The 22411-nt window shown below is 47.9% G+C and overlaps 1 protein-coding gene across 2 annotated transcripts in view; it reads left to right on the top strand.

Annotated features, from left to right (window-relative positions):
* ULK1 (unc-51 like autophagy activating kinase 1) overlaps positions 1 to 18958 on the top strand; it is a 75217-nt gene extending 56259 nt beyond the window's left edge. For both annotated transcript variants that reach the window (XM_054288769.1, XM_054288768.1), the window contains exons 18-29: positions 3025 to 3176; positions 4004 to 4087; positions 4657 to 4919; positions 5473 to 5657; positions 6436 to 6551; positions 7048 to 7191; positions 9632 to 9819; positions 12402 to 12580; positions 12705 to 12823; positions 14362 to 14519; positions 14728 to 14863; positions 15836 to 18958. In XM_054288769.1, the coding sequence (XP_054144744.1) occupies positions 3025 to 3176; positions 4004 to 4087; positions 4657 to 4919; positions 5473 to 5657; positions 6436 to 6551; positions 7048 to 7191; positions 9632 to 9819; positions 12402 to 12580; positions 12705 to 12823; positions 14362 to 14519; positions 14728 to 14863; positions 15836 to 15891 (1780 nt within the window). In that variant the 3' untranslated portion in view covers positions 15892 to 18958. The remainder of the gene's footprint in view (positions 1 to 3024; positions 3177 to 4003; positions 4088 to 4656; positions 4920 to 5472; positions 5658 to 6435; positions 6552 to 7047; positions 7192 to 9631; positions 9820 to 12401; positions 12581 to 12704; positions 12824 to 14361; positions 14520 to 14727; positions 14864 to 15835) is intronic.
* The last annotated feature ends 3453 nt before the right edge of the window (positions 18959 to 22411 follow it).

Below are 22411 nucleotides of genomic sequence, written 5' to 3'. Positions count from 1 at the left end.
CCAGGCAGCTATGGATTGGGTGCCCAAATGTCCAGGCAGTGAGACCCATCCATCTGGCAGATGCCTTTATAAAAGGAAAATTTGAGATAAACAACTAAAATGGATGGGGCTACAGAACCTACCTGACTTTACCTTAATTGGTTCCTGTAGCCAGTCATGCCATAGATGATGTGTTGTGCACGAGTTGCATTTTAATGTGGTTATGCAGCCAGGACTGAGTAAATCATGAGCAATTTAAGCCCGTGAGGCAGAGCATGTTTTCTGAAGGCTGTCAGGAAGACCCTGCTGCCAAGTCTGCAGCAGACAGCTGACCTGAGTGCAGAGGTCATGCCTGGTACATCCAAGACATGCAGGGCTTCTATCTCTTCCCACATGTGATTGTTGGCTGGCAGCAGCAGCCCAGGTCATGGACTGATGGGAAGGAGACCAACACAGGATCTTAAGGAGCTTGTGCAACAGGGGCACTCAAATAGAAGTGTCTAGGAGGTGTCATGTCCTTTCTAGGATGAGTTGTGTTGGTGTCTGGATTAGTTAAAGTTTAGATTTCGAAAGTAGGGTAATACCTACATCAGCCTAAGTTTGGCTTCAGCCAGCCTAATTCAGGATGAGGCTTATTTGAAGTGGACCCAGAAGCAGAGACACGAAATGCTGATACTGATCAAGGATAGGGATTAGCAGAAGGCTTGGTCTGTGCCACTGTAACTTTAATACTGCTTTATGTTAACTTTTTCAAGTGTGGCAGGTTTTGTGGTAAACTCTGTCCTGTTTCCTAGATGCCTTGTGTTTTTGATAGCAAAACTTATGGATGCTGTTGGGTTTGGACCTCACAAGAGTCCTGGTTATCCCTGTGAGGTATTAAGAGAGCTCTGGAGAAGGTGCTGTGCCAGCCCCAGAGCTGAGGCTCACAGCCCACAGCCAGAGAGCAAAGTGCCATGTTCTGCTCCTTTTAGTCAGCTCTGTGCAATGCTGAGAGTGGCATGTCCCTGCACAGGAACTGGAGGAATGGCCCCATCAGGGTGACTCACAGGCTGCTTTTAGCATCTTCTCAGCAGCTCTGGCGTCATGTTTTTCTGCCCCAGGAAGCCATACTTATCTCTGGCCATCACTTCCTCTAATCAGCAGGTTCAGGAGACACCCTTCAGGAATGGCAGGAGAAAACTCCACCAGGCATTTTGTGATGCCACTTTTCCATCAGGTGGATCAAACAGGCCATTGGTGCTGAGTGCTGAGTGGTGTTTGCTGAGTCATTTGATTGCAAACCTTGACGTGCACTCTGGTGGCTGAGAAATGTCCCCCTGTCACCTGGCTGGCTGCTGTGTGACAGCTGTGGTTGTGCACAGATGTGTGGCTTGCTGAGGTGCTGGTTAGGTGTGTGTGCCTCTGGCCACATCACCTGGTGGTTTTCTTCTGCAAGCTCCTGATAGATAAATTTCAGCCTTCTGCATGGCTCATGGTCTGGAGAATTAAAAACATGGCAGGGCAATGCTTTCTGCCACTGAATATGCAGATACCTTCTTACCTTTCTCTTTGGAAATTCATTTTGCTTCAGGGCCAGGCACTTGATGAACATTAGTCTCTGAATCTGGAGCAACCTGAAGAGAAGTGATTTTTAGGTTAAAATTTTCAAGTATTTCCTTTTTTCCAAGCATGTGATTATAGCATGGATTTACTTGGGTGCAGAATGTGGTAACACATTGAGTAGGGGCAGGGGGGTTGGCAGATCAACTACTCAGCTATCTCAACTACTGAAATAGATGTATTTTTCAAAATGTATTTATCTTCTGAAACATGGCATAAAGTGAAATATGCACCTAGAACTGTTGTTGAGTAGATTTACTGACAGTTCATCAGGATGGTTCTGCCAGTCCTGGCACTGCTGAAACCCACACCCTTTGTTCCTTCTGTTCAGATATATGAGGGCAGTTAAATGCAGCATCCCTGGCAGAGGAGGCAAGATACCTCACTGACAGCATCTTTCAGGGGCTCAAGCAAGGAGGTTTTTTTTCAGCATTGATTCCTGTCCAGAAAACACCTACTGGTTGAGACTAATGTTCTTGTAACAAGAGAAAAAATGTTTTAAAATAGAGAATAGAATGAAGGGCTTGATGAAAAGACTGTTCTCATATAGAGAAGTGAAATGGGAATCTTGGTGAAGGAGCCTGCAGAGGCAGAATGGCATTGCAATTTAGGTTGTGTGTTCTTAGTGATGGTGAAAAGATTAACATATTGAGAAATAATTAATTGATATGCAGTAATCCTGTCTCTCTCCAGACTGACAGTGTGGATGTACTCACTTTCCCACTAGTTTCCTCTTCTGTTTCATTTTAGCACTGGCTAATACTCAAGGTTCCTGCATGTGTGGGCTTTACAAATTAATTTTAACACCCTAAGTTGAGCCTTTACAAGGAGTTGAAGGTGTTTAGGCAGGCAGTTCTGACTGTCCAGCCTAAAAACCCCAAATTCCTCTGGGTAGCTGTGAAGTGTTTCAGATCTGACAGCCACACACTGTTGTGTTTTGCTCTGTAGCTCCTGACTGGAGTCCAGGCTCTGCTGCAGAGCAGTGCCTTGGCACACTTTACCTCAGCATTGAGCACAGAGCTTTCAGCCTAAAGGCTGCTCTGACTGAAGGGCAAGGGGCTCAGCACAGGAGGCACTTGAATGAAGCCCTCTCAGGGCATTGTGGAGGCACTGCCTACAATAAACATCTTGGACATGGCAAGATATGAACTGTCTTGTTCAGGATTGATGTAGGTACTGCAAGCATCTGAAATGTCTCTGAAAAATGCCTGTCCTGTTTACAGCTAAGATAACCTGGATTATTCTTTTCATTTATTTGAATTAAAACTCTTTTGAACAAGGATTATCACCTTACTCTGTTTTGGTGTAGTCCTAGAACAGTGGGATTTTGATCCAGGATAAACAGTCATCAAGCTCTGCTTTTGTGGGTGTGTTGTGTGATGCTGTTCTCCTTCCTCCTCTGCCTGGCCTCTGAGTGACCCATGTGCTGCTCTTGTCTCCTCTAAGGTCTGGTACGGTCCGGAGGTCCAGCAGTACAAGTCCTCTTGGCTTTCCCAAAACTGGTGCTTCCCCTCCTTATCCTGGAGAGCATGGATCCATGCCCAGCACTAAAAAGCTCTCCTTTGGTGGTGCCAAGCCCTTTATGCCATCACCACAAGGTAAGATGGCAGCTGGCACGTTGCTGTCCTAATAAAATAATTTGCCTCTTTCCTGTAAAGAGGGGGGTTTTGACCACCTGTAGCTGCCAGGTAGTGGAGAGTTCAGATTGTTGTGTTCCCCTGTGGTTCTTCTCCACAGATGATTTGACAAGTGTTTTGACCTCAGTAAAATGGAGAGAAAAATACCTGTTAGCCCCAGGAGAGGCAAGCTTTGCTTTGGTGCCTGCATCAAACATTTTGCTGCCCTCAGAAGAGGGCATCTGTAAGTGCAAAGTATTTTTTTACTGGCTCGGGTTGGGGTGAGAACAAATGTAAGCCAATTATTGTCAAAGCGAACTTCTGACCAGCTTTGAAAGGGCTTGAACTTCCAGACTGAAAAGTTTTGGCTGAATATCTGGTAGCCTGATCTAGATGCTGACAAGCAATTCGAGTGGAAAGGGAAAAGAGAAACCCCAATGTGCAATGGAGGCAATTTTCTGTTTTCTGTAAAAGAACAGGCTGATATAATGAGCTGTTCTATATCCCTGGTGTCTTTGATCCTCTATTTATTAGTCTCTGCTTATGGGGAAATACAGAATATTCATATTCTATTCCTCTGAACTAAAATATCACTGCAAAGTCAGACTAAAACTTGCTAAACTAATACCAGGCAGAGGTTTTTTTTACCTCCTTTTACAGGAGTTGATGATCTTTTCACCACACAGCTAGGGCTGAGAAGATGAAAGAGATAACTGGCATCTTTCTATAAACAGGTGGTGCATAGTGCTGTTCTCGCCTATAAAAACTTAATACTGAATTAACTTCTTTTCTATTTAATTCCCTCACAGTTGGAACAATCCCAGAGCAGCCCAGCCAGACTGTTATCCCATCTTCTCTTGGAGCAGAAGTGAGAAGCCGAGTTCCTGCTGCCGGTGCGTCGGTCCTTGCCTTCCTTCCTTATTGCCATGGATAAGCCAGAACTGTATTCTCAGGGCATTCTAGGTTGGGTTGGGTGCTTCAGCAGCTCCTCTGGATGTTAGGCCAGCCAGGATCTCCGTGTGCTAGTGGGACTTGGGGTTGTTCCATTCACATCCTGTCAGCCAGCATCTTCCAGCGCTGACAGACCCAGTGTTGCAAAAACTCAAATTTGGGACTTGGAAGCCAATGGATTGAGTGAAGGGAAAACATCTCAAAACCTCTAACACCTCCTCTGCCAAGAGGCCTGCTTGGTGTGTAGTTTCCTTGCTGCTGAGCTCTGACAGTCAGAGTTTGTGTCTCTGAATGGCAATGAAAGAAAGAAGCTGCACTTTTATCTCCTTGTTGTTCATATTTCATCCTTCCCCAGACTCAAAAATGACCAGGCCTGGCAGTGCTGTGGCTCTGCTCAGTACCATGTTTAGCCCTAGAAGGTTTTGATCTGTTTGAGCTGTAGATCCTGGGATCAGGCTGTGTCTGTGTTAGGAGCAGGCAGTGATGTAGTTTGTCACTCTGTGCCCTCCAGGTTCCTTGGCACCCGAACAGTCTCCTCGAGGGATGGGCTCCCGGCTCCACAGTGCTCCCAACCTGTCAGATTTGCATTCCTGCAGGCAGAAGATAACCAAGCAGCACTCAGACCCTCTTGTTGCTCACTTTGGTCACACCCCAGTCAGCCAGCCTCTGCAGATCCACGGCCTGCAGCACTGCCGGCAGCTCCGCTCCTCACCCAAGCTCTCCGAGTTCATGCAGAGAAGCCCTTTGCCAACAATCATGGGCTCCCCTACAAAGGTGTGCCAGGAGTCTGCTCTTGAGCCTCTCACAGCTTGGTCTTCTGGGTGATCTGGGGATGAGCTGCTGCAGGAGCAGATAACACTGACCTGGATTTATCAGCACTTGCGAGGGCTGTGCAGTGATCTGTGTGAAATGGGGTGGTGTCCTGCTTCCCCTGGGCAGCAGCACTCAGCAGCTCAGCAGAGCCCAGGCTTGGAGCAGGCAGGGGAAAGAGATCCCCAATGGCCAGAGTGACTGGCTGGTGGGGACACAGTGACCCAGCTGTGACACAAGTGTGTGTCCAGCAGGAATCCCCAGCAGTGACAGCCCTGTGCCACATGGGGAGCAGGCACTGTGACAGCATTTCCTCTGCTTTCAAATTCTCAGCAGTTTGTTGTCCTTTCATTTTAGCCTTTCTGAGATTAGAGACAAGTAATTGTTCAGGGTGGGATTTCTGTCCTTATTTCAGGCAGGTTGTTAAACAGTTTGATTTTGATAAACAAATGAGGACCAAGAGGAGCCTTCCTCCTTCATTTTATATACAGATCTCTGTTCTTTTTATTCTTCTTAGGCTGTGTCCCCATTTGAGTTTCCCAAAACCCCAAGTTCCCAGAATCTCCTCACCCTGTTGGCCCATCAGGGGGTCATGATGACTCCAACACGGAACAAGACCTTGCCAGATCTGAAGGAGATGGGTCATTTCCACTGCCAGCAAACTGGGCTGGGGTTGAGGCCTGTGGAAGAGATCAAGGGCAGGTGAGCTGCTCTCTGCTTCATACAGTGGTGCTTCACTCCTCAGTGCACGACAGATGGGGCAAATTTCAAACCCCAGCTGATGCTAAAGTTGTAGTGAGGCATCTGTAAACATTATGTAGTTACCTGCTAGCCCCTTTGGATTGCAAACAGGTATGGTGCAGACTTTAAAAGTCTTCCTCTAAAGGGACAGACCATGGCCTGTATTTTTTAAAATGAAAGATTGTCTGCAGCTTCGCACCATGTTTAATGTTCAGAGTTTGATCAAGTGAGGATGCAGGACTTTGTTTCCAGACAAGCAATTTCTCTCTGTGGGGCCTGTCATGGAGGAGAAGCTGTTCTGGGTGTCTCCTCCATCAAACAGTGGCACAGATCTTCAGAAGAGAGATCTGTTGGAAAGCCACGTGCTGGCTGTCATGAGCACTGCAGGTCACTCAGGTGCTGCTGTGAAGTTTTTCTTACATCCCTCTCTGCACACACTGCAGCTTTCCCCAGTGTTCTGGAAGAGTCCTCTGATACTAATTTTAATTCTTTTCAACAAAAACAAATTGTGTTGTATTAACATAGTAAGGACTTGCGTTATTGTAGTCAATCATGATAGTTTTGTGCTTTCTACAAGTAGCAGGAGGTGCTTCAGAGGCTCTGTTGAAAGAGTAGTTTTTTCAACTCCAGACTGTTTGCTGTGTAGTGTTAAGTGGCTGTGGAGCAGGAATAGCACAAAGAAGTGAAGTTAGCTGACACCTGTTGACTTCCAGCATCACGTTGTCTGTACTCTTTTTAGATCTCTGAGCACGGGCAGGCTCACTGACCTGCTCCTCAAGGCAGCCTTTGGGGCACAGATCTCAGAAGCTGGCAGCAGCGACAGCCTGAACAACGAGAAGCCAATGGAGATTGCAGGTAGGTGGGGAGGCCAGGCAGGTCTGGCAGGATGTCCTGGGCTGGGTTTGCCTGCACCCCTCCTGCTTTGGGAGGCTGCTCTGCCGGTGGCTCTTGGCACGGGAAGCGCCGTGTGTGAGGAGTGCAGTGGTGTTTGCTTTCCCCTGCTCCGTGGGCTGTGTGTGCTGTGTAGCTGCTGCCTAGTGGTGTGATTTTTGTAGGCAGGGCTTCCTCTTGTGGCCCCTTGTGAGTGTGATAACCTGTGGCAGCGGTGGCTCGGTGCCAGGCGGCTCGGTGTGAATGGCTCTGCAGGGTGGGTGTTCTGGGCGTGCAGGCAGGCAGCGAGGAGGGACAGCAGCGGCTGGCACTGCCCCGTGGTGCTGGGGGTGCCCCAGTGCCCGTGCTGGTGCCCGCTGTGTGCCAGGAGAGTCCGCAGGAACGCACCCGCTGGGCGGGGCACGGTGCTCTGAGTAACCTTCCTGTAATGCCGGTCTGCACCTTTCAACTGTCTCCCCAGCTCCCTCAGGTGCTTACGGAGGGACCCTGCACTCTGGTGCCCGGGCTGGGGGCTCTGCCAGCCCATCCCCAGTGATTTTTACTGTCGGATCCCCTCCCAGTGGAACAACCCCCCCACAGACCACGAGGACCAGGATGTTTTCAGGTAAAGGGCCGATACCTACCTGCCTGTTCCAGTGGGAATGCCTGGGGGCAGAGAGATGTGCTGTGCTCCTTGCTGCAGGGCACTGGCGATGGCAGAAGGCTGCTCAGAGCAATCTGTAAGAGCTCGCTGGTCCCAGCACCTTTGAGGTTCTAGTGCTGGCTCCTGCCAACCCCAGTTGTTGCTGCTGTTTGCACTGGCATTAGTGCCAGAGTGGTTTTCCAGTACTGTAAGAGACAGGCAAACTTTTACTTCATTGCTCTCTGCTTCAGGAGTAGTGCTGCAGCTGTTCACAGAACCACTGTTGCTGAGAGGTCAACAAATGTAAAGATTGTGTTGTGTTCTGATTGTTCTCTCTGTGGGTTTTGGATGAGCTATAAAAGATGAGTGTGCCTATCTGTGCCCAACAATTTCAGTGCACAAGAACTGTTGGGAAAGGGCCAGGAGAGCTCTGTGTGCAAAATTATTAGAGGTGTTACTTATGCTCTAAACTGCTTAGGTAGGAGATGGGGAGATGCACTCCCCCTTGAAAGACACCAGCCAGCAGCTGAGGCTGTGGGAATTGGCCCTTTTGGGATAGAGTGTCTGGGAGCTGGAGTCTCTGTTCAGTTTAGGAAAATGTTTGGACACATTTTGATTTGCATATTTGTCTTGTTTGGTTTTTTGTCTTGGCTGTTCCTCATCTGAATGTACTTGACTCTGTTGTCCTCAATTACTGCAGGGAAAGTTTGGATGTGACCATGAGTAAGCTGCTTGACTGGGATGGGGTACATGTGGGCTTGGTTCCTGTGTATAACTTGCATTTCCATCCTAACTAAAACCACTCATGTCTTCGATTGCCTGGCAGATTGCAACCACAATTCTTTCTTTGTCTCATTTATTTGGAGAGTGAGCTTTAAGACTCTTAAAAACTGTGTGAGGGGCCTCTAGCACAGTGGGGTTACTGTCGTGGCTACAACCTCCAGTTGCTATTGCAATGTGATGGATAGAGGATTCAGACTTCCTGTGTGCTTTTCAGGGATAATCACAATCTGGAAGCAGAGCCAAGCACCAGATTTTGGCAGGTTGATCCTCAGGTGATCAAGGGTGTCAGATGGGAGGGCTGGAATAGGAGTTTGAAAGTGAACCTGCAGCACACACACAGTGTTAGGTCAGGGTGACCAAAGCAATGTTGCAGGACAAGATTTGTTTATTAGACCTGTGCAGGAACTCCTCATGCTGTAGTTAATGCACAAAGTTAATGGTGGAAAGGGGAGACTTGAAAGCTGAAACTTTTCACCCCAAGTGCTTGCACAAGCCATCAGTAAGGACAGTACTAAAGGCAGAGCCTTTCTGTGAATCATCCCAACAATTTCTGCAAACAACCTCTTGGAATTACAGGGCACCCAGAATGTGATGTTGTAGGTGCTTGCTTCTCCTGTCTCTGAGGGACCTGGAAATACTCTGACTGTCTTTGATGATCCTCTTGGCTTTGAAGCATTGCTGCAAACATGGAAAGAGATTTTGGGAGGAAAAGAGGCTGTGCCTCTCTGCAGATCAGTTCTGCATTATTATATTGCTGAACCTTCGAAGGCATGGTAGGGCAGTGAATTAAACCTGTGGTTAGAAGAGAAACATCTTCCTCCAAAGGACCAGTGAGAGTGGAGAATGCCACCTGGGTAGAATTAGCAGGATGTTGGAGCTGGCATTGGCATCCCCCATCAGACAGAATGTTTCCCTCTGTGGCACAGTGCCAGGGGTGGGAAAGCCTCTGGAAATGGTGAATGTATTGTGAGACAAAATCTGCTTTGTGCTCCTAGGGTGGATTCAGTGGTCAAGAAGGGAAAAAGCTGATGGGGAGGGAATTGTCTGATGGACACCACACCTACAGGCTCTCCAGAACCCTGGGGTTAGGGTCTTGACTCAGCTGGTCACTCATTCTCTGCCCAGCCTCTTATTTATAAAGAGGGGAAAGCAAAAGTGCAGGGCATTAATGGAAAACTCTCCTGGCTTGCATACAGGATGTTCTAGAGCCATCATTTATCAGAGTGCTCATTCAGTGACAGTAATAGCAAAAAGGGAGGGAGCCAGGGTTCAAACTGTGCTGCTCCATGGTGGGGAAGTTGGCTTTGACAGTGTATGATAAAGATCAGCCCAAGATATTGTGGCAGGATTCAAAAAAAGGGTTTAGCCAAAAAAAGGGTAAAGAATTTCTTCTGAATTGTCTCTGTAAATGATCATCATTCTTAAATCTGCCTGAGCTTGTCAGCTGGTCTGAGTCACTGAGTGGGGAGTGGTTGTTCTGCATCCAGAGTCCTTGCATCTTCCTCCCAAGTACCTCTTGCTAGCTCCTGTCAGATCCAGGATCCTGAATCCTACAGAATTCTCTCTTCTGCATGAGGAATGTCTGCCTGACCTGCTGTTAATACCTCCAGTTAATTCCTTTGTCTGTTTTTCTTCACAGTGGGCTCTTCCAGCTCTCTCAGTTCTGGAGGCTCCTTCAGTGGGAGGCACTTGGCAGTGGGAGCTGCTGGGGAGGCCCTGGAGGGCCCCTCGAGTCTGCGGTACACTTTTGCTGATCCCATCACTGCCAACCTGGAAGGCGCTGTCACATTTGAGGCACCAGAGCTGCCTGAAGAGACCCTCATGGAGGTGGGTGTGGTATATCCCAGGGGCTAAGGACAGGGGAATAAAAGTAAAGCTTTTATTAAATCCATTATTTGCTTCCAGAGGTGGAGCAAACAATACAGCAAGTTCCAAGAGAGCAAGGCCAGTGAAATGTTCAGAAAGCTCAGGGTATATTTAGCACCAAGCCCTTTAGTCCATGTAACAGCCAGTGAGTGGGGTTAAAATTCCCCATTCCCCAAAGCTGAAATTGCAGCTTGGAAGATCTGTTATCCAGTTTTGTATTAAGGGCCTCTGAAGCCAGGCCTCTGCCTGCTCTGGGGCTCTCCTTTTTTCCGAGGCTCAGCATTAGTCCTGGCTGACTGAGAACATGAGTAGCTCAGTGTGTCAGGTGCCTGCCTGCTGCACCTGGGGAGTCAGCAGTGATCTGGTCTCTGCTGAAAGGATCTGCAAACAAAGTAAACCTGACACTTGTGTTCCTGCTGGGAGTGGGGGGGACACTGTGTTCTGCACCAGAAGAGCTGAACCAGATTGTGGAGCTGAAAGGCTGCCAGGCTCCCCTTCTCTGCAGGCTGAGGCGCAGCAAATGCTGTTATAGCTGGGATATATTTGAAATGTAGGTCAGGCTGCCCATTTGCAGTGGAGGTGGGAGGCAGATTCAGTCACGCTTTTGGCTCTGCTTGTGATACCTCCTTGGGCTGTCTGGGACTGGAGAAGGCTCTTTGTGTCTGACACTTGCTGGTGTTGCTGAAAACCCCAAGATACCAAGAGAGATATGCACACATTGTTTTAAGGATGTGGGTTTGCTCTTCTGCTTCAGATTTTGTTGAGCTCATTTTTTCTGTCAGTTCTGCATTGGATTGCATTTGTTGGCTTCATTACCTGTGCAGCCACAGGGCAAAGGCTTCCAGCCATGATGTGATCACAATGGCAGTCAGTTTAACTGAGCATCCTACCTGGGTGAGGTGACAGAAGTTTGGGGCCCTGCCAGCTGCCACCACGTCAGATGCTGCTCTGAAGAGAAGTGTCCTAAGGAAGTATCAGTTGATCTTGGAATAGCACTCAGCTTCTCTGGCTGTAAGGACTCATTTGGCTTCAGTTGTTCTTTCTGCTGAGCACAGTAATCTGTTTGCATGTCACAAAACCTTTACAGCAGATTTCAAGACCCTTTTGTGCTCTGTGGAGTTGGCCAGAATGCAAACCTGGCAGGTTTTCTGCTTTCTGCTCATCTTTCAGGGCACTGAAGTCTCACTGTTTAGGTGCCCTTGTTTATCTTGAGCAGCACTGCTGCATTTGGATGGGTGGTTCTTCTGTCTTTTGTGAAAGTGTCTTTAGGTGCAGACAAGGCATACTGGAGGCTGTGGTTTAGTTTCTTCTACAGTGCTCTAAAACACAATACAGAGATGGCTACAGAAGACTTCTGATGGCAAATGAGGCCATAAATGCCAGCACACTTAACAGAAGTTGACTGTAGGCAGAGGAAGGACTGCCTGTGGTTTAGAGATAAGAGTGTGAACCTGCAAGATCTCAGCAGTTTCCTGCTCTGCCACAAACTTCTTTTATGACTTGGTAATTATTTAATCTCCAAGTTCCTCCTCTGCTTTTAAAGAAAATTGAGGAAGATGGAGATAACACTTGCTCACCATACTGGACTGTCCAGGTAGCAAGGTGGTGGGAGGGAGAGATTCATGTTCCAGATAGTCAAAGCTGCCTGAGCAGCCCAGTGCCTGAGCCAGTGAAGGAAAGAAAGCAGCTCTCAGCTCTTGAGCATGGGGATTTCCTGGTAAATTCATGTAGGAAACGTCCTTACCCCCTTTGAGAGAACTGAGCCACTGACTTTTGAAGACCAGGTTACCCACTTCTCAGCAGAGAGTAAACAATGAAGTTGGCATCTGACCCAGGCAGCAATTCACTTTGCAGACCCACAGGCATTCAGATTTTCCACAAATACTAACTTCCCAGAACCAGTTGCAGTGACTTAAGCAATGCAGCTTCCCAGAAATGGGATAATCCCCTTTGATCTGTAACAGCAGAGGAAAAACTGCTCTGAAATGACCACAGCACTTGGTGTGAGCACTTCCCTCACCAGCTGGGCAGGAGTTGCAGATAGAAAGTTGTCCTTGCTGTCTCCTCAAAGAACCTCACCAAGGCTCGCTGCACTGAGCTGAGAGGGGATGAAGGCTGGGATGTAGGGTGGAAGACATTTCATTGGCAGTTTTTTATGGTGTAGGAGGTTTTCACTCTCATGAAATCCACATTGGCATTGCTGTAGTGGGAACAGGAGCTGGGCTTATGGTGCAGATGGTCTCTCCCCCTTCCTGGCTGACTTCTGAAAGAATCCCACAGAGCTGGGATGCTCCTTGGGATGGGAGCTTGTAATTTTAGAGTAAGCCTCACCAGCTTCTCCAGGGAGCTGTCTAGAAGTTTCTAGCCTGGGACTGTTGTTTGCTGCAAGAGGAACCGGTGCAGGCTCCAGGCTGAGCTTGGCCCAGAGCAGAGCTGCAAGGGGCTCTGGGAGTCAGGTGTTGTTTCTGCGGCTGGGGTGGGTTGCTGGCACAGCTCAGGTGAGCTCAGGTTGCCTGTAACCTCCCCTGGCATCCCTCCAACAGCAGGAGCACACGGACATCCTGCGCAGCCTGCGCTTCACGCTGGCCTTCGTGCACTACGTGATGGAGATCGCTGCTCTCAAGGGCAGCTCCAGTGACATGGGCAGCTCGGTGACATCTGAGTACCAGCTCCAGGAGAGCGTGGTGGCCGACCAGATCAGCCTCCTGAGCCGGGAGTGGAGGTAAGGACTGGCAGAGCTGCTCCTCTCCCAGGGGTTCTGCCTCCCGTCCCACCCATCCTCGTGTACCCGCAGTCCTTGGGGACACGGAGCTGCTGTCACACTGCTCTGTCTGCTTTCTTTGCAGCTATGCAGAGCAGCTCGTGCTGTACCTGAAAGTGGCAGAACTTCTGTCCTCAGGGCTGCAGATGGCCATAGAGCAGATCAAAGCTGGCAAGCTGTGCCTCTCCTCCACCGTCAAACAAGGTAAGGGGTTGCTGCACTCATGGGGCAAAAGACTCACCTGGAATGGAACTTATAAAAGTGTCACAGAGGGTATGGAGGGGGTGGAGTGAGTGTGAACCCCACCAGGGTGATGGGGGCTCATTTGTGATTGCTGATCTTTATTCACATGAGAATGTTCCTCTCTTCACACTGACCTGATGGCTCAGAGCTATTGTCATGCTCCTGTGAGACTCTTCAGCACTAATTGTAAGGGGGGATGTATCTTATCTGATTCCTTGTATATCTCTGTCCTAGGTGCTAATGCATACTTGATGTAAGCTCAGCTTAATTACACAGTGCATGTCCTAGGAAGTGCTTACTCAGCAAATAGGGACTTGTCCTGGCAGTGATGATTCTTCAAGTGAAACAAAAACACAGGAAGTGGAGTACTGGTAATGCCAGAGTCACTTCTTCACTGGTGTTACAGCTTTACATTTGCATCTGATTGGCTGTGGTGAGAGCTGGCTGTGAATCAGTGATAAGAAAAAAATAATTTTTGAACTCCCATTGTAATATTACTGAGGGAGCTTTTGGAAGTACTTGAAATACTTGACCCACCAGCCCAAGAGCTTTGTCTTTGCAAAGTGCTGCCTTGGGATGGGGTGTGAAAAATGGAAGTTAAATATGAATTGCACACATATGTTGTAGCAGGCAGTGTGGAGCAAAATACACCAGATTTAGCTAAACATCTTCCACAAGTTCAGGCTAACAGGAAAGTGGTCATAACCCAAATAAATCACTTCTTTTCAGAGCAGATTGCAGCTTCTAGATTTGTAGTGTTGTTTCTCCTTCAGTGTGTGGGAATTGGGCAAGGCTGGCTTGTCTTTGTTCCATGCAGCTTGGGGATTTTCAAATGTGTGTAGGTGTTAGTACTCATCAGATGTTGGTGGGAGTTTGTGTTCAGTACTCTGTGTAGATCATGCCATGTAGCTAGAGAGACTCAGCCTGTAGCATCCCTTGCAGTTGTGGATTATTTAATCACACAGAGCCATATCTGATTCCCTATTCCATAACCTGCCTGCACGAGCTGCTGTGCTTCAGGAGAGGAGGTGGCCCTTCACAGCCACCTGTGTCCTTCCTCGGTGGGACAGCAGAGATTCCCTTGCTTTGCCAGTGCTGCTGATCCACCCTCCAGGAGCTCCCACGTGTGAGCCATGCAGCCCCTCACAGCACCCGTGGAGCAGCAGAAGCTCTGACTCTGCTGCTGGTGTGTGACACATCCTGTGCAGAGCAAACTGCTCCTGCCTGGGACTGCTGGGGGAAACAAAAATACACCCAGCCTCAGGTGAACCACGCTTGCGTAGGAGCTGCCATGTGCAGGTTTATAAGTGGTGAAGGTGACAGAGGAAAGGGAAAAAGCCCTCTTGGTGCAGGGATTTCCTGCCAGTCTCTTGGCTTTAACAGAACCCTGTTGTCTGCAGGTTAATCCTTTGGGGTCCTGCACGTGGGAATTGGGAGGCACAGGGAGAATTGTGAGTAAAAACCATTTCTTTCTAAAGTATTTCTTTCTTTTACTGTAGTTGTGAAGAAGCTAAATGAGCTTTACAAATCCAGTGTATCCTCCTGTCACTGCCTCAACATGAGACTGCAGAGGTTCTTCTTGGACAAACAGAAGCTCATGGATCGGATCAACAGCATCACTGCAGAGAAGCTCATCTTCAGCTATGCTGTGCAAATGGTAAAAACCCACATTTCCAGAGACTGGGGATAACACAGAGCAATGTTGGGCATTTGTGGTTCCTGCTGGTGGCCTTAGCAGCTGGTTTCTCTCATGATGCTCCATCTGGAGGCTGGGCAAGGGGGTTGTCCATGCAGCTGAGGGACTGTGCTGGGAAAGCTGGGTCTGCTCTGGGAATAAACTCTTGGCACTGGGTTGTTGCCCTTAGGTGCAGTCTGCAGCCCTGGATGAGATGTTCCACCACAGAGAGGACTGTGCACAGAGGTACCACAAGGCTCTGCTGCTAATGGAGGGGCTCCTGAACATCATCACTGAACAGGGAGACATAGAAAACATCAGTAAATGTGAGTATTAGGTGACTTTTTGCTGTTTCCTCAACTAGAACATGTGGACTTTTTAGGTGCATGGATCAGAAATTTCAGCTTCCAGCACCATTTTTTTTCCTTTGGCCACATCTTGGTGGACATAGCAGAGATCTCTTGGCTTGTTACAGCTCCTCACAGCCTGTCCTCCTGCTTTCCCAGCAGAAAAACTGATAGAAATGCAGGTCCCTATTCTGAGCCACATTTTGAGAGCTTCCCATGCAGAGCAGTAGCCAGCACTTTGTTGGAACTTTGGATGTGTGAAAAGAACTCTCTGAAGGAAGTGGTTTGGCAGCACCAGGGGCCTGGGGTTGGTCTCCAGCCAGAACCATCCCTCTGCACAGAGCACTTGTGAACGTGAGCCTGCAGTGCAGAGGCTGCAGGGCAGAGGTGGCTGCTCAGCACAGCAGGGTCTCCTTCCAGCACATCTCTGAACCAGGACTGCCCACCTGTCTGGTTCCCCAGCCCTGAGACACAAACTCTCCTCATCAGCAGGTGCTTGCTGTAGCAGTGAAAGCTGAGCTCTGACCTGCCTGCTGTCCTTGGCCCTCCTCTCCCAGGCAGTCTGCTGCTCCAGGCTGTCCCCGATCCAGTGCTCTCCCTGTCCCCTGAGGGCTGTTACTCCATCTGGAGGGGAAGGGACTGACTCACTGCTCTGAGCACACTTTCCCTGCCCTTATGGCTGAGGTTTAATCACCTCTGTCACCTCTCACTGCAGGTGGTGGGAAGAGGGGATGGGGGATAACCATCATCTGTAGGAGCTCGGCTGTCCCTTCCCAGGGTGTTTCTGGTCAGGTCTTCACTGGCCTCATCAGTACCTCGTGATGATTCTCAAAGTTCTGCTTAGATTTTTTAAAAATTCTGCTGTTTTCCCTTTTTTGTTCAGTCTCCTGTGGTGGTCTTTACATTGGCAGGAAAATGAGAGGCTAATTGCTTGTGCTGTTCTTTCCCCAGGTAAGCTGTGCATCGAGCGCAGGCTGTCGGCTCTGCTGTCGGGGTTCTGTGCCTGACTCTAGTGGTGTTGTCCTTCACACACCTCACCCCAGCTGATTGCTTTGTCCCCAACAGCCTGTGCTGTGGTGGGAAACCACTCAGGCAGTAGGACACCTGGAGGATGGACTGCTCACTGTTCTGGTTTTGGACGTTTTGGGAAGTTGTTCCACAGACTCAGATTCCTTTGTGGGGACGTGTGACTGCAGCAAGCACAAATATTTCCCTGCCCAAAGGCCTGGTGAAGACATAGCTGATGTGGAAAGGTCTCCCTCGTTGTCAGAGGGGGTGAAGGATAGAAATCTGCTTCTTCCCAGCACTTTGAAGGATAAGACTGCGGCCTATCCCTCTTGCTTAAGAACAGGGTATTCCAGTGCTGTGTCCATTGCAGGCAATGGATGTGCTGAAACTGCTGGCTTCAGTTGATGTCCGAGTGTGTCATTCAGACATAAAGGCCAGTCTGTGTACTTTCCCCTTCCCAGCTGAGAGCCAGGCATCCTCAAGCTCCCTGGCAACAACAAAGGCTCCCCTCCACTCTCTCCTTTGTCCTTTCTCCTTGTGTTTATGCCTTGGAGTGCTTGGAGAGGAGGGAGTTGGCGTTGTGAAGTAGCTCCCACCTCAACAGACTTGCTGAGTGAGGCAGAGGATGTGTGGCTGCTGGGAAGCTTGGAAATCTCGTGGCTGCTGTGTGGGCTCCCTGTCTGCCTGCCTGGATGGGCAAAGAACACAGGGAAAGGGGCTGTGCAGGAAACAGGAGGGCAGCAGAAAGGGTCACACTCCTGTGTTTGTAAGAAGCCAAAATGAATCCGTTCCTCCCTTGGTCCCCCGGCTCAGAGGGATCAATGTGAAAGACTCGTGGCTGTTGAGCTCTCCTGTCAGCACGTTCCTACCTGAGGAAGCACTAGCACTGTCCTGCTTTCAGCTGTTGGCTCAATAACCCCTTCCCTGGAGCCCCCCAAACTGAAAACACTAGCTTTGTGAATCAAAGGAGCACTTTACACACTATGGGAACTTTGAGAAGTTGACTTTGCATCACACAACAACCCAGGAACATCACGACTGTTAGGAATGCTGTTCTTTTTATTCCTTTCCTTGCTTCCTGGTTGTTTTATTGCACTACGTGTGTGCGTATATTAATATGTATTCCTGAGAGTGAATATATATTGATATTGATATGGTTTGTGTGTAACTGTACGTATTTAACTGTACTGTATCTCGTGAGTGTGAGGCAAAGAGCACTGCAGAGTCTGTGCTGTTCCTCCTCCACACCAGGCAAAGCTGACTTGCAGTCTGGCAGTACCAAGGTTTGTTTTTTATTTAAATGTTCTTTTAAGGACAGTCATTACAAAGCTCCATGCTTTTTAAGAGCTGAAGAACAGGCGTTAGGATCCCACACACTTGGAAACGCATTTTTAAAGAAGTGTTACTTGCTGCTTTGTTTTTGTTTGTTAGGTTTTGGTTTGTTTTTTTTTTTTTTTTATAAAGAAATCCCATTCAGTTTTATGTTCAGCATTTCTTTCAAGGAGACTCTGTAGGCAAATGCGACCGTGGGTGTGTGTGGCTGGAGTTTTGGGTGAGGCTTGGGGTGCTGTGAGCATGTGTGTGAGAGGGGAGCTGCCTGCCTTCCATCTGTCTGTGAGAGATGAGTGTGAGTTCCAGAGTCGTGGCAGTGTTGTGGTAGAGCTGGGCAGAAAAGCATCTTTGAAAGCAACTCGAAACCTCAGGCTTAGTTTTTGGGGATCTAAAAATATTTTGCACACGGTGGTTAAGTCCTCATTGCTTTTTTTTCCTCTCAAGATTGGCACGTTCAGTGTGATACTTTACAAGAGTTTCAGGAGCAACTCCATGGGCTTTGGAGCTGGCACTGCATTTGGCAACATGGGTGTTTCTGTTCGCAGAGCAGAAGTGCCAATAAAGAAATTTAAAAATATTTCCAATTGCCCCAACCAGGGAAGCTTAAGTGTAGCTTTCACAAATGCTTCAGTATTTGGCTCACAGCTTGCTGCTTCTGTGGCCATTTGTGCTTGTGCCTGGGAAAAAAAGGAGAAAAAAAAAGACAAAAACAACCAACCCCCCAGCCTGTTGTGGACAGCAATGCCGAGGAGCCCCAGACTGCTGCAGAAAGGCTTTGGCCAGCTGTGCAAAGGGCTACACTGCAGCACGGAAGCACCAAGCCAGGACTGACTCTGCACTACCCAGCCCTGCACCCCAGAGCTCGGGCACAGCCCCAGGAGAGGCCCAGCCCGGACCCCCATCTGCTGCCCCAGTGAGCTGTGTGTGTGGCAAGCTCAGCACTAACCTTCCAGCTGTACTTCATTACTTGAATGTATCAAAATCGTCCACATTCAATGTATACAAGTATATATTGCTCCAAAAAAAGAATTAAAAATTGTGGTTTACAGACCTACAACTGATATATATGTATGTGTTTGTGTATATACATGCAAGGCTGTGTGTGTGTGTGTGTATGTGTGTGCATGGGTAGAGATACACACACAAACACAAACGTGTATATATATGTTTTTTTCTCTCAATACTTGAAACTTAGCCACTGTGCTTGAATTTAAAAAAAAGAAAAAAACCAACAAAAAACCAACAAAAAATCCACACAAAATAACCCCAAAAGTAGGGGAGGAAAAAAAAATAAAAGTGATTTATTTTGCCATCACTTTGGTGACTTTCTTTTTTATCTAACTGCATGTAGCGTGAAACCAACTTTTTTGGTGAAAAATATTTATTGCTTTGTAGACAATAAGGTATGCAAAAAAAGAAGAAAAAAAAAAGAAAGAAAGCACCCCAAAAACCAACCCCCAACCATTGCTGAAGTTGCTAGTGTAGTCCACCTGCTATTGTCATGGCTTTGTTGCTGTTGCAGCGTTTGTGTCAGGCGTCTTTAATAGATTTCAAGAAACCTCAGTCTGATTACACGTACCTTCAGGTTTGTGAGAGCGTATGATGATGTTCTTTATAAGGTAATGCTTGATACTTTGTCAACATTTTTTATTTGTGTTTTGTGTGACTTTTTTTTTTTTGGCTTTAAATTGTACAACACCGATTTAAGACAATAAAATTGATTTGAAATTGTTAGTGGCCTGTTTTCAGTCCTTTATGATCCTGTTCATGTGGCATCTGAGTGAGGTCTTTCTAATGTGTGTGGTTCTACCTGCCTCAACTTTTGGGTAAAAAAGAACTATTTTCTGCCCCCTTATCACTTTTGGGGCAGAAAAGCCACGTTTCCTGAATTCACATGAAGCCTGTGAATTTGGGAAAGTTGAAGCCAGTTGCTGGGTGGGAGCTGCAGTTCCTGTTTTTTCTTCCATACTACCTATCCTCTCCTCCTGCAGTGGTTAGGAGCTGTCACAAGCTGATAGCAGCCAGTTGGATGCTTAAATTCCATCCATATTTCAGTATTTGTAGGATTATACTGTCATAATCAGCAAGCTTGTTGCTGAGCAAAAAAAGGACTTGAAGTGTGATATCATGATAACATTTGGGTATTTTAAATTCACATTAAATATTTTCCTGCTGTGTTTGTATGCATTGCAGTTTGGTTTTTGAGCAGAGCAGGCACATGGCTTAGAATTCTTTTGCCCCCATAGCTTTGCCAAAGGTCACTGAACATGGCAAAAGGACAGTGAAGATGCTGAGTGTTGGTCCTGACTTCAGTGCAGGACAGGTGCCCTGTTCTGTCTGGGTTGGAATACTCTAGGAGGAAAAGCTAAGCTCTGCATCTGGGATGTGGGAGGGTTGCTGAATTAATTAGTCCACTCCTCTCATTCTTGCAGAAATTTCAGTCACACAGCTGTAAACTTTCAGAAGCCAAATACCATAATTGCACCAAACATTTCCCAAAACTCCACTTGCTGAACTCCATGTGTTTTTTTGCCCATGAGCATCACTGGAGAAAGTCTTGCCCACCAGGCTCATGTGATGCAGCATCAGCCCACAGTGTTGTGGTTTTGTAAGACAAAAAATCTTATTTCAAAATCATTGTTTACCATGAGCTGGAATTGGTTTTTCCTTCTCTGTCCTGTTTATAACCTCTGTTTCTGGCCCCTGCCTTTCCCACCCCAGGGAATTGCTCTGTGAGAACAGCCCTGCCTAGAAACGCTGGGCTCTTGTTGATGCTGGCTCACATGCAGGGACAGTGGATCCTTTCTCCCTGCAGGGCTGCAGCACCATCAGTGCTGGGGACAACTCTGAGAAACTGCATTTGTGTGCTGAAAACGTGCTGGCACAACCTGGGCAAGACCCCACAGCAGCCCTTGGAAAGCTGCTCAGAGCTGAGTAATTACAAATGCTGCTGTTTCTTTTTTCTACTCAGCACACTTGGGTCTTTGTATTTTGAGAATTTGCAGGGGGGGTTTTGTTTTTTTTTAAACATTTTTTCCCTTTTGCAGAAAACCCTTGTGTATGTTTGTTCCCTGCAGCATGGGATAGTAGTACATAATACATACATGTCAAAGTTTCTGATGCTGAGGGTAAGGGAGGGGGGGTTTCTTTTGAAGCTGCCCATTAAGAATTTCAAAGGTGAAAACACTAGCCAAATGAAAGATGGACCACTGTGTGTCACATGCCTGTGCAGATAGAGAACTCTCTGCTGAATCACATTGCACTCTTTCACAGGCAGCAGAGCAGAGGGGGAAAATGCTAGCTGGGAAAACTTCAACAACAGAAATACACACTCTCTTCTAAAAGCACTGAACCATGGGACCTGGACAGTTCAAAAGCACCAGTGGAAATTGCACAACTTTCTGGATGTTGACTGTGACGTCATGCTGCTGTTGATTCTACGAGAAAACAAACCCCAGCAATTCTTCCAGGGCATTTGGCTTTGTTCCTGTATTTTATATTTAGTTGTTGGTAAGTACGTCAGCAAAAACACATTCATTCAACTCTGAAAGATCAGAGGTGACAGTGACATCAAGGAAGCAGAAACGGGTGGGTGGGTGTTGAACCAAGGCCATACAAAGATCAATTATTCCGCTTCCAGCTCTTTTAAAGCTCTTTTATTTCACCAGGAGTTAACTCCTTCGCAGCATGTTTGAGCTCTCTGGTGTTTAACTTGATGTTGGCTTCTCTGCAGTGGCCCCCTGTGCCTGGTCACCTCACACTCCAGGAGGGGAAGGGTTCTGTGCAGGGACACAATACCCTGGCATAGCTCTGCAGGGCAGGACCTCATGCTCTCCAGAGAAATGCTAGCAGTTGGATTTATTTAGATTTATTTCCATAAATGTAGCACTAAGCATGGGTGCCATTCCCTGGGTGAGGAACGGCACGTAGGGCAGAGATGTAAACTTCCCTGGGACATTTCTTTCTAAAAACAGCCTTTTTAGGGACAATAGAGTCAGAACCACCCCCTCTCCTGGGAGATGAAACCTGGCAAGGGATTTGAATGCTTTTACAAAACATGTTAAATAGTGTATTTCTAAGAAGGGGCTGAAGCATATGTCAAACACGGGTTTCCTCTTACCATGGGCAGAAGATAACTGAGTTCCCAAATGTGCACAATTTTTCTTCATGTTTCCAGCTAGTGCCCAATATAAAACTGCTGTGGAGGAGCAGAATAAGGTGCTCTTTGAGTTCAGCATGTCACCAGTTCCCAACATGGATGTAAATGGCTTTTAACTACAACATTTGCTATCTCCTGAACTTCCAGTGCTGTGCAGCAAAGCCCTTAAACTCAACATCAATCTAGCAGCTTTGTCCTTCCCTTTAAGAGAAAACAATTGGAAGGAAGCATCTTTCATAACACAGGGTTTCCTTGGAGCCTTTTTAATTGATTTAAAAGAAATTTCATTTCTCTGTGAATTGAAACCAAATCCTCTTGAAATAAATACTCCTTTTTCAAAGCAAGGCTTGGGGAGGAAGATGCTCTTCTGTGGCAATGGAAGGTGCAGAGCAGAACAGGCTGCTCAGGGTGGGGACAGCCAGCTGCAGTGGGGCCATGGGCTGTGCTCTGCCAGCCGGAGGGGACAGCCCGCAGTGTCCCTGGCCGGGAGCAGTGGGAGCAGTGCCAGAGGTGGCTGCCAAGCAGGGGACCCTGTGTGTCCAGGGCTGTGGCTGTCCCCAGGACACGGGACACGGGGAGGTGGCGGTGCGCGTTGCCAGAGCCCCATCTGCAGGCGGCTCCCCGCGCAGTGTGGGGCGAGGAGCGGCTCTGACGAGTTGGGAGAATGGAATGAGCTGCCTCAAAAAGCAGGCCAAAACCCCCTTCTGCAGCCATTGTGCTGCCATTCTGCTGCCACTCCACAAATGCCAGGTGCCTGCGAGGCCCCAGGTGGTTGGCACCTGGAGAGCTCTGACAGTGCTGATTTCAGTGCTGAGCGAACTCGGGACCTCCTGAGGCTCTGACTCTTCCAGCTCTGTCGAGTCACCTCGATTTCCCGTATAACACAATAAAATAGATAAATTATACATGCGTGTTTCAAGATAAAGTAGATAAGTTTAAAAAAGGAAGAGGTAGTGCGTGCTGTGGGAGGTTAAGAGCACAGCTTGTGCTGCCTGTTTTGAAGCTTCTTGGCTGCTCTTAGAAGGGGT

This window comes from Melozone crissalis, unplaced genomic scaffold (assembly GCF_028551555.1).
Source record: "Melozone crissalis strain CALT ecotype California unplaced genomic scaffold, PUWL_Pcris_2 ptg000063l_1, whole genome shotgun sequence".
NCBI lineage: Eukaryota > Metazoa > Chordata > Aves > Passeriformes > Passerellidae > Melozone > Melozone crissalis.
Note: the sequence above shows the minus strand (reverse complement) of the source record. Positions and strands in the feature narration are given on the sequence as shown.